This window comes from Rhododendron vialii, chromosome 6a (genome assembly GCF_030253575.1).
Source record: "Rhododendron vialii isolate Sample 1 chromosome 6a, ASM3025357v1".
Classification (NCBI taxonomy): Eukaryota; Viridiplantae; Streptophyta; class Magnoliopsida; order Ericales; family Ericaceae; genus Rhododendron; species Rhododendron vialii.
The window spans coordinates 35,171,387-35,182,419 of NC_080562.1; the positions used below are offsets into that span (position 1 = coordinate 35,171,387).

An 11,033-nucleotide genomic window follows, 5' to 3' on the forward strand; every position below is an offset into this window, starting at 1 on the left:
AGCAGTTAGCTAAAAGGTTAGCAAAAATACATTTCGTTTTGATTGCTCGGTATATACCCCGAGCAACTGTTCACGAGGAAACCCTTTTTATAATATTTTTGCTGACATAAATTTTCTCTCTTCTGATTTCTCTTCTTTTTCACGCCTGGTTCTTTCTTCCCCGACCCTGTTTTCGCCGTGCCGAGGATATCTCGGCCGCAAAGCTTCGTTTAGCCTGCCTTTCGTCTTCTGAGAAATAGGCAACTAATCGAACCTCTTGCTCCTGGCGTAGGCGGAGAACGTGGTGTCGTCGATTTGGCCGATCGGAGCGTCCTTTGACGGCTGCGGGAGAGGCAATAGGTTCAAACCAGACTCGCGCCGTCCGTTTTGGATCCATGATTCGAGCAGCTCGATTTCCTGGTCCTCCGTGAGTCGTTTTTGCTAGCATGATTCTATGGATTTGGGAGACTTGAGATTCAATTCGCAAGGGTTCATGCAAAGGTGGAGGAAGCAACAGTGGCTGTTATATTTTCCACGACCTCTGAAACTTCAATCCACGGCGAAATCAGACTCGAGGTCCGGGTTGGTGTTCCAATTGACGGCCATTGGAGATACCTATCGGCGGCGATCTCCTCCGATGTAAAGATAAAGAATAAAGGAAAAGAGGGGGAAATTGGTATATTTTAATTGATGTTAGATAAAATAGATAGTGTTGGTGTAGTTGTGAAAGAAAAAATTGATAGCTAAACAAAAAAAATGCACTGTTCATGGGCTAGTTTACCTAGCTATTGATATACATGCTCTTAGAACAAGTTTATTAATAATTTAGTAAAATTGCTAGTAAATAGTACATTTTTTTTATTTTACATACTCACATCTCTCTCAACACTACACCAATATTATCTATTTTACCTAACTTCAATTAAAAAATATATTTTTCACTCATTTTTTTTATTATCTTTATTGTTTAAAGAGAAGAGAAAGAGGAGAGAGAAAAAGAAATAAAAAAAAAGAAGAAGTATGAATAGTGCATAGGTAAAAATAAAGAACAACTATTCACAAATGCATTTTAGCTCCTCTTTTAGCTCATTTAGTGTAGACTATTTTTTATGTTTTTCTCAGGTAAAATAGCAAAAAATATATTTTTGCTCATCTAGTGTACTTGCTCTTAGTGGTAGAAAACAACAAAATGAGATTGCCTCGGAACTCCATTTTTTCTATGGAGAGATTTGAAAACTGTTTTTTTTGTGCTGCCTGTTTTTTTACTGGGAAAACCCACCAAACAGTATTCCTCATGGCGTACGTGTTTTAGCTTGGCACCTGTAGTGAGACATGTGCTCTTCTCTCTCTTCAATATTGTCTTCGTCAACCTTCGCCATTGAAGTTAGTAAACTCAAGAATAATAAATTACAGCACATGCCTGCAGAGAGAGAAAGGGAGAGAAGAGGGATTTTAGGGTTTCTGTGATTCAATTGACTTGGAATCAATACACAGATAATATTTGCTATCACAGAATTGCCGGTGTTTTAATCAGTTGCAATTTCGATCTTAGGGTTTTTTGTTCTGAAAACTGGATAGCGTGAGAGCATCTACATTTCTTACACAAATTTAAATTCAAACTCAAATTTAAGTAAAAATCACCCAATTTACAACTCCGTTCCTTATTCAAACCCGTAAAACTCAAATTTCTTCCAAAATTTGGTTTGCACCAAATCTTTACTCAAATTTTGAAAGTTATTTTCACCCTCTAAAATTTACAAAAATGCCACTAATGAAATCTTTACTCAAATTTATGCTTAATTTATGCTTAAATTTTCATTTGTCCATTGAATTGCTTAATACAAAATCAAAGCTTTTACTCAACTTTGAGTAAAATATTGAGCAAGGAACATAGATGCTCTGAGAGAAGTGATACAGAACAAAAGGGTCTGCTGTGCAGGGGTTAATATTGTCATTTGGCCCAAAAAATTCACAATAAATTTAATTGGTGATGTCATCATCGCATTGGAGCTCACAGAAAACAGCCCGCAAAATGGGCGCGTGCACCCCCACTATGCTATGCCTTTTGGGCTGACGGTAAATTTTCCCACCTTTATTTATCCATATCCAGAACCTTCCATAAACCCCAAAATCTGCAACAAAACCTACTAAAACCCTAGTACTCCCACCCTCACTTCATTTCTCCAATCCACTGCTCCAAAGCACAATCATCTCTCTCTCTCTCTCTCTCTCTCTCTCTCTATACCGAAGCGGTTTCTACGTCCTTGGGTACTCGCTATCATGCAGAGACTCTCCAGGCGCTCCGTCTCTGTTATCCTGCGCACCGGTGGCGCACGTTACAGAACCGCCGCTGCTTCAGTTACTTCTCCTGTTAATCTCCCCAACGAATTGGTAGGTTTTATGGGAATTAGGGTTCGGAGTTGATTTACTGTTATTATCATTAGTTTGGTAATGATCCTTTAGAGTGTGATTAATGAAAGATCGTATCTTTAGTTGCGTATGGATGTATTTAACAATCGTGTAGTAACTTGGATTTGAAACGATTTATTGGTTTTAATCGAGTTTCGTTCACAGGTATCTGCTTTTTGCTGATGTATTATTGTCTTATTGTGTTTGGATTGAAGCATCGAGTAATTGAACTGAACCGTAATATATTTCATTTGACTTGCGCCTGCACCCTTTCGGTATGAGTTTATATCCTGATTTCTGATATTGTACTCTGGGCGATATTTAATTGGTCGGATCAATATTAAATGGATATGCAATGTTTTACGGTGAGTAATTCCACCGGTCCAATAGGGAGTGAATCGCCAATATAGCCTTCCCGAGGGATTGCATAGCCCATGATGGCATGAATTGAGGATTGGTTATCCAACAGATGCATATCCCCTCCTCCTGTTGTTGCATTCAAACACTGAATATGCAATCCATATGGATTTTTAGTCCAATTGTTATGGCGAATCAAGCAGGTTCTGAGTCTGTAACATACTTATCCTTTAATTAGTTTGAAAGTCTGTAGTTTGTTAATGCTGTTCCATTTCTAGCTGCCTGGTGTCTGCTTGTAGCTTTGGAAAGGGTGTAACCGGTAGTGTACATTTTATTATATTTGGCACCATTTTGTTATTTTTGTGGGGTTCAGGATGGTATTAGTTAGTTTGGTTGTTTTTTACGAACTGATCTTTGGGATGGTTTGTCTCATTCTTGTTTCAATTGAAATTCGTACTCGTTTTGGTGCTTGATTATGTTCCCTGTTATCCTTGTTCAAGTTAATTTAACAAGAAGACAAATCATTATGCAGTAGGAATGAGGACTTCGCTTGATTAGAATTGGTGATAGTTCTCCTGTCTGATTTTTCTGATTTTGCTCTAATATAAGTGTTGACCTGCATCCTGCTTTTAATATGTTATTTTTACCTGCGAATTGGACAGAGTGATACTAAAGTCGGATGGTACTCTGTGCTCACCGGAAACACCAAAGTTTCTCTTGATTCATTGAACCTGAAAAATGGTATGTTCCTTGGCAACCGATACGAGTCAACTGCTGCAGCATCAGACCCTCCAGCTGAGAAAATTGAATATCAGGCAGAGGTACATTTCTTGGACAAAAGAGCTGATTTGGTTGTTATGATAAACTGCTATTTTTTAAGATATTCGGTTCTTTTGACAGGTTAGTCGTCTCATGGACCTTATTGTTAACAGCTTATATAGCAACAAGGAGGTTTTTCTTCGGGAGCTTATCAGGCATGTTATGCTATACTAGCACATTTTATGCCCATGTCTTTACTTTGTTACAATTGTTTTTGTTTATTGAGTATAGGAGATTAGGAATGCTTCTTTGACTGCATCTGTCTTGATCAACAATATTTGAAACCTGAGAAAAGAGCTGGCTGGCACATATTTGAGCAGTATATTGGGTTTGGAAGGCGATGGGTAGTGTATATGCCGCAAAAGCCTTGGGAAAGAACTGATCTCTTGTAATAGGGGAGGTGTTTATAAGATAAAAAGCAAACCCGTGGTAAATGGGGATAGTAATTTAATGAAAATGTAGAGGGTCTACTTTTTGCGAATTATGAAAATTATTACCTGAGAAAATAAATGTCTGGCCTGTGAGAATATTGATTTTGTCAGTGAATGGATGGTAAGCCATGCAAAAATACTCTCTATAAAGTGTGGTGAGTTGTCTACGATTATTAAAGCAAGCTTGGGTAGGTGAACATCACAATAAAACAAAAGCAAGAGGTTCTTCTTGTTTCAGTTGTAATATTTTAGAGAGAGGGTCTTCGTGTTTTGGTGGACATCTATCGTGCATTCAATTGTTTTGAAATCCCCTAGTTTAGCTGCATTACGTGCCCCGTGATTGCAGTGACGGTCTACAAGTTCCACGAATAACCAATTTGCTGCTGGTATTTGTTTTAAGCTGAGTTACATCAATGCGGATACAGAACTATTAGAAGTTTGTTTAATGCATTTGTTTAAATCGATTAACTCTGGTTCCAATTTTAATTGATGCTAATTAATTGTGATTGTGTACTATAAAACGATAGCAATGCAAGTGATGCTTTGGACAAGCTGCGGTTTCTCAGTGTTACCGAGCCTGAACTGTTGAAGGATGGTGTTGATCTTGATATACGTATCCAGACTGACAAAGATAATGGGATTGTTATACTCACGTAAGCATTTCGATTATAATTGTTAATTTCGTTCTCACTGTGGTATCACGAGTTTATGCACGTTATACAGGGATTCTGGCATTGGAATGAATCGTCAAGAACTTATTGACTGCCTGGGTACTATTGCACAAAGCGGAACTGCAAAGTTCTTGAAGGCATTAAAGGTGCACCTATTTATCCATTTTCTGCTTTTCCCCCATTCCAGACCTCCTTTCTAAGTGACATTTGCGTCTTGCAGTTGAGCCTTGAGTAGAGTTATATCATTTACTTAGCAAAGTTCTGTTATTTCAGGAGAGCAAGGGTTTTGGATCTGACAGCAATTTAATTGGTCAATTTGGTGTGGGATTTTATTCAGCTTTTTTAGTTGCTGACCGGGTATGATGCCTTGTTAAACTGAACAACATTACCATCTCTCTGTTGCCCATGAATGTGGACCTTTTGGTTTTAGCCATGTCTCACATCTTTTGTTATTTGAAGGTCGTTGTCTCAACAAAGAGTCCAAAATCTGAAAAGCAATATGTATGGGAAGGAGAGGCCAATTCTAGTACATACACCATTCGAGAGGAGACTGACCCTCAGAAGCTCATTCCAAGAGGGACCCGCCTCACACTGTATCTAAAGGTCCTTGCATTTTATTACTAAAGATTGGTAGTTTCTTAATCTCTTTTGCCAAATCTCGCAGCTAACCCTGGTTCCCCCCCCCCCTATATTTGTTCAATCAGCGGGATGACAAAGGTTTTGCACATCCAGAAAGAATTGAGAAGCTTGTGAAAAATTATTCCCAGTTTGTTTCATTCCCGATTTACATCTGGCAGGAAAAGGGCTATACTAAAGAGGTAAGAAAGCTGAGTACGTGTCTGTTTTTGCAATTTCTTTTCATATTCTGGGGCTCTGTTATTATCCTTGCTGGTTTGTAGGATACTACATACACAAGTAATTGTGCTTCTGTCCTTAGGGCGATATCTTTCTGCCCTTACCTCTACTAATATTTGGCTGTATAACAGGTTGAGGTTGAGGAGGATCCGGCTGAAGCGAAAAAGGACTCAGAAGATGATAAAACCGAGGTAAACCTCTACTTATGTTTTTTTTTTTTTTTTTTCCGCCAAAAAATTGCTTCCCCTATTCTAATAAGCATATTTTTTATCTTTTGTTTCTCATTTCTTATTTGCACTCTATGTGTATTGACTATTGACTCATGGGTTTATTCGATTATGATCTTTTGACGTGTGATTTTCTAATCATAGAAAAAGAAGAAAACCAAGAAAGTTGTTGAGAAGTACTGGGATTGGGAGCTCACTAATGAGACTCAGCCCATATGGGTGAGCATTCCTACACTGTTTCTTTCTATGCTTAATGCTATTGTTCTCAAGAATAATGTTACTGTACTTAATGGTACTGTCCTCGAGAATAATTGATTTTGTCCCCCTTCTTGTGCATTCAGCTTCGGAACCCTAAGGATGTCACTACAGAGGAATATAATGAGTTCTACAAGAAGACTTTCAATGAATACTTGGAGCCTTTAGCATCTTCACACTTCACAACAGAGGTATTAACATTCTGGTTTGAAAGGAACTGCAATGATAGATTGTTTTGCATCACAATTATGAAGCATCAGATCACTGGCTGGTTGATGTCTGCATCTGACTCAATATATATGAATAACAAGAGGAAGAATACATATCTTTCGCTACCCATCCGTTTTTGTGGTAACTGGTTTGCTTACCTGGGTAAAAAAATTTCTTTTGTTTGTAGGGTGAGGTGGAATTCAGGTCCATACTCTACGTGCCATCCATTGCTCCCATGGGAAAGGATGACATAGCCAACCCCAAGACAAAGAATATTAGGCTCTATGTTAAACGGGTTTTCATTTCAGATGACTTTGACGGAGAGTTGGTAAGAATGATGTGTTGTTGTTTTACATGAGAAGGTTTTATGCGATGAAGCCATGCTAACTAATGGTCTTTGCTTTGCTTTTGGGTGCAAATTTGAATTAGTTCCCACGATATTTAAGCTTCATTAGAGGTGTTGTCGACTCCAATGACCTTCCCCTCAACGTGTCGCGTGAAATTCTTCAAGAAAGTCGTATTGTAAGTGTATCTATTATGCTTTAGTGATGTATAATTTCCATGATTCTAGTAAGCTAAATGCTGCTGAACTCTTGTATGCCGTTCTGACAGGTACGGATTATGAGGAAGCGTTTGGTTCGAAAGGCTTTTGACATGATTCTGGGCATTTCTATGAGTGAGAACAGAGATGTATGCCACTTTATAAAAAAAAAAAATTCTGTTTGCATCTTTTTGTAGTTATGCCGTCTCTTAATACAACTCTGCGCCCTTTCCCTTAGCTTTTTCTGTATGGGCATACAACACAAAAATATATGCCCATACATTTACATTGGAGGGGAGAGGCTGCCCCCCCTCCCTCCCTTCCTTCCATCCTGCCTTTTCTTTTTCCTCCTATTTGGCTTAGTGATCGATTTGCCCTTGCTGTATTCCAGGATTATGAGAAATTCTGGGAGAACTTTGGCAAACACCTGAAACTGGGTTGCATTGAAGATCGTGAGAACCATAAGCGTCTTGCTCCTTTGCTTCGATTTTTCTCTTCACAGAGTGAGGATTACATGATCAGCTTGGATGAATACGTTGAGAACATGAAACCTGACCAGAAGGATATTTATTACATTGCTTCCGACAGCGTGACAAGTGCCAAGAACACGCCTTTCTTGGAGAGACTTCTTGAGAAGGATCTTGAAGTATGTGTTTATGTTTCCGAATAGAATAATATTAATTGAGTAGAAAAAGGAGCTGTGTGTCAATATGGATTCCTAATATAGTCATATGACTCATATGCTTTATCTGCACGTATTGATATCTTTTGTTGTCTTTGTTGCAGGCGCTGTTCTTGGTTGACCCTATTGATGAGGTGGCTGTCCAGAACCTGAAATCATACAAGGAGAAAAATTTTGTTGATATCAGCAAGGAAGACCTTGATCTAGGTGAGTGTACTGAGTCTCTCATTTTTGGAACTTCTAGTCCAGACTATGGCGCTGGATGATATACTTCTAACCCGAGCACACGGAATGGAACCGTTCCCATGAAATAATTTGCATCTTGCTTGTTTTCGACCACATGACTTGATATTACAAGCGTTTGTTACTTTAGAAGTTAGAATGTGCTTAGGTTGTAGTGACTCTAATCTGTGTTTCAAAGGTTTTGTAAATTGTTAGGTGGTGATTCGGTTACTCGAATTTGAGTGACAGAATTCTTGTAATGTGCATTGTGAGATCCATTTACCTAGAGGAAGTGGAAAATTCTTCAATTCACACCAGCATTTTGTTTAGCTTGTTACCTCTTGGCATGTTGAACTTTTTCAGGTGATAAGAACGAGGAGAAGGAAAAGGAGATGAAGCAAGAGTTTGGCCAGACATGTGACTGGATTAAGAACAGGCTAGGTGACAAAGTTGCCAGTGTTCAAATCTCAAATCGTCTGAGCGCGTCACCTTGTGTTCTTGTATCTGGGAGATTTGGTTGGTCTGCCAATATGGAGAGGTGAAGTGGCTTATTTGTGAATTAGTAGTTGATACAATTTTTAACCGTTTATTTGATATTGATGATGGTTGGTGAATCTCTTGCAGGCTGATGAAGGCCCAATCGGTTGGTGATACCTCTGGCATGGACTTCATGAGAGGCAGGAGGGTCTTTGAGATCAATCCTCAACACCCGATTATTAGGACCTTGAATGTATGATTGCTCTGTCCATAATTAAGATCATAAGATTCATAACCATTGACATTCTTTGCATATCCAGCCCCTTCTTACTGCAATCAATATTCTTTTTTCATTTCCTTTGTATTGTTTGTATGCTCAGGCTGCATGCAAGAGTAGCCGGAATGATGAAGAAGCTTTGAGAGCTATTGACCTCTTATATGATACTGCTTTGATTTCCAGTGGTTTCACAGTAAGTAACTTATTCTACACCTTCTACTTTGTATCGCTTTGTGACGTTTTGCTTGCGAACAAAATGATGGGGCCACTGGAGCTATCTCTTACCAAGTTTAAAGCTCCTTATACTTCCAATGATGCATCCGTGCTGCCAAATCCAACGTACTCGTTTCCAAGGGCAATCCCTTTGGAATGACACCCTGCGTGGAATTTTAGTTTAATTCAATTGGCAACACATTCCTTGGCACAGTACCAGGTGGACTGTATGGCTGGTTACAGCTTTTTACTTGATAATGCTTGCTGTGGGTGGCTTGGATTATGAAGCGCTCGCCCTTGTTGGTGTGGATTGTGAGACTACTCTGTGTTTTGAATAATAGGATGCCCACAATTTGTCTGCGAGTTTGAATGAATGGCAGGTGATTGCCAATGTGCTTGCTAATGTTGTTTATCTTGAAAGTAAGTAACTCGCACATCACCACCACACCTGGGCTATAGAAGTGCAGCACACTACCTCCTAGAGGGACTAGCACTTGGATGAGGTTACAGGGACTTGGAAGACTCAAGCCTAGTCTCCTAATTAGAAAATACGACGATGGAAAACTTAACCGCTTTTGCAGAATGAATATGAGATGGACTAGAAACAGATTCCATTAACTTGTTTCAAGAAAATTATGCTTCGTAACAATTGGATACTCTATTCTTGCAGCCTGATAACCCAGCACAACTTGGTGGGAAGATCTACGAGATGATGGGGATGGCTATATCAGACAAGTGGGCAACACCTGCTGCCGAGTATCATCAATCATTTGTGAAACCAAACAACGCGGAGGCAATAGAAGCTGAGGTTGTTGAGCCAGTTGAAGCTGGTGGCCAGAAATGAGAAGAAGATATTTCTTTTTTGTAGTTTCATGCGTCGGTATATAGTAATAGATGAGAGATTCAGAAGAGGTATTGGTTGAGGACTTGAGGGGAAATTGAGCTGAGAAAACTTGGGTATTTGTTGCTATGCCTGATGAATTCAAATGAATTTTAATGGTTGAAATGCATTTGGATCTGTTCTGGAGGTAGTGTGGTCTTTTATGTATGTTGCGTCCTCATTTGATTATGGGTTCTTTTTCCCCAGAAACGCACTTGGATTTGTTCTATGGGACTTTTTATCCTGTCTGATTTCAACTATACTGGTAAGATACATATGGCATCTTTTCATTTCTTCCAAGCACAAAACCTATTAACAGGGCACAGTGATAGAGGAGGAAGGCTAGTAGGGTTTTCACCAAATTTTTTGGGAATTATCTATTTCTTTTAATTGGCAAAAAAAGTATCTTTGTTATCTCTAATACAATCTTTATTTCGACATGACGAGGAATGGTTTCTCCTAAATGAAGGCACCACAATCCCTTTCCATTTTGGTTCTCGAAAATTAGCGTCCCGTTTTCTTTTTAAACTTTATTTTTCAAATAGAAAGTAATTTCAAGTTCAAATATAATGAAAATAAAAAATAATTTTTTAATTTTTTTTGCACCGTTTAAAAGATCTCAATGAGATTTATCAAATAAAATTTATATTCGTAGGAAAATTATTTGCATAAATACGTGATTTTTTAGCTTGAAATTATCTTTATTTTCGAAAACTTCTTTTTTTACAAAACTGGAACGGCACTCAGGCCATGGGACGTTGGAGACTCAATTCTCGAAGATGGAGGTTGCATTTTGTTTGGTTCTCTTCTCAGGAATATTCTTTTAAATTTTTTCTATTGTTTGGTTATTCGTGTTTTTTTGTCTTTAGTGGTTTTTTTAATCAATTTTCTTACTTTTGGGATGTATATAGTGTACGTCTATTCAAAAAGTAAAAAAATTTGTTAAAATGTTAAAAAAATTAACTAAAAACGAAAAAATTATGCAAATCTAAAGAACTTTTATCTCAAAACTGACAACTGATATATCTTTTACACTTTTTGATTTACTTTTTTAAGATAGGTATAATTTTAAATAATTTTATTAAATGAATTTAATGTTTATTTAAGTCTACACCATTACCAACTTGAAAATATTCTCGTGATGGGACAGATATGGATTAGGTTACTTTAAAGCTCTCTTTGTTTGAGCGTAAAATATTTTTTATTAAAATGTTTCATTTTATTTGTAAAATATTTTTTATTAATCGAATGAAAATGATTTATTCTTAAATCTTCTGTAAGTTATTTTTCGAATAAATCCGCTACCTTCTACTTCAATGGACACCGCTTAGATTCCTCGACCATCAGTTTTAACTCACGTTCTAATATTCTCAGATTTCTCCACCGTTTAAGCCCTCCTCTCATTCTACATTATTTTATCGATTTTTAAAAATATTTTTCAAGTGCCAACCAAATACTAAAAAATAAAAGCTTGAACTTTATTTTTTGAAAAAATATTTTACATAAAAACATTTTACATCTAAATAAA

At 37.7% G+C, this 11,033-nt stretch overlaps 1 protein-coding gene across 1 annotated transcript; it reads left to right on the forward strand.

The window, feature by feature from the left end:
- The first annotated feature begins 2,076 nt into the window (after positions 1-2,076).
- On the forward strand, positions 2,077-9,653 carry LOC131328269 (heat shock protein 90-6, mitochondrial). Its single transcript, XM_058361236.1, has 20 exons — positions 2,077-2,370; positions 3,408-3,566; positions 3,646-3,719; positions 4,523-4,648; positions 4,719-4,812; positions 4,940-5,023; positions 5,126-5,269; positions 5,371-5,484; positions 5,653-5,712; positions 5,893-5,967; positions 6,090-6,194; positions 6,401-6,541; positions 6,643-6,735; positions 6,826-6,903; positions 7,146-7,400; positions 7,541-7,643; positions 8,022-8,196; positions 8,283-8,388; positions 8,516-8,605; positions 9,296-9,653. Exons 1-20 carry the CDS (start codon positions 2,260-2,262, stop codon positions 9,467-9,469), a joined length of 2,361 nt encoding a protein of 786 aa, XP_058217219.1. The 5' UTR covers positions 2,077-2,259; the 3' UTR covers positions 9,470-9,653.
- The last annotated feature ends 1,380 nt before the right edge of the window (positions 9,654-11,033 follow it).

Bases quoted from the DNA above. Each gene is read 5' to 3' on its own strand.
- LOC131328269 (XM_058361236.1), top strand. From the start codon at position 2,260: ATGCAGAGACTCTCCAGGCGCTCCGTCTCTGTTATCCTGCGCACCGGT. The intron at 5,485-5,652 runs GTAAGAAAGCTG...GCTGTATAACAG, and splicing joins AAAAGGGCTATACTAAAGAG to GTTGAGGTTGAGGAGGATCC. The intron at 6,195-6,400 runs GTATTAACATTC...TTTTGTTTGTAG, and splicing joins CTTCACACTTCACAACAGAG to GGTGAGGTGGAATTCAGGTC.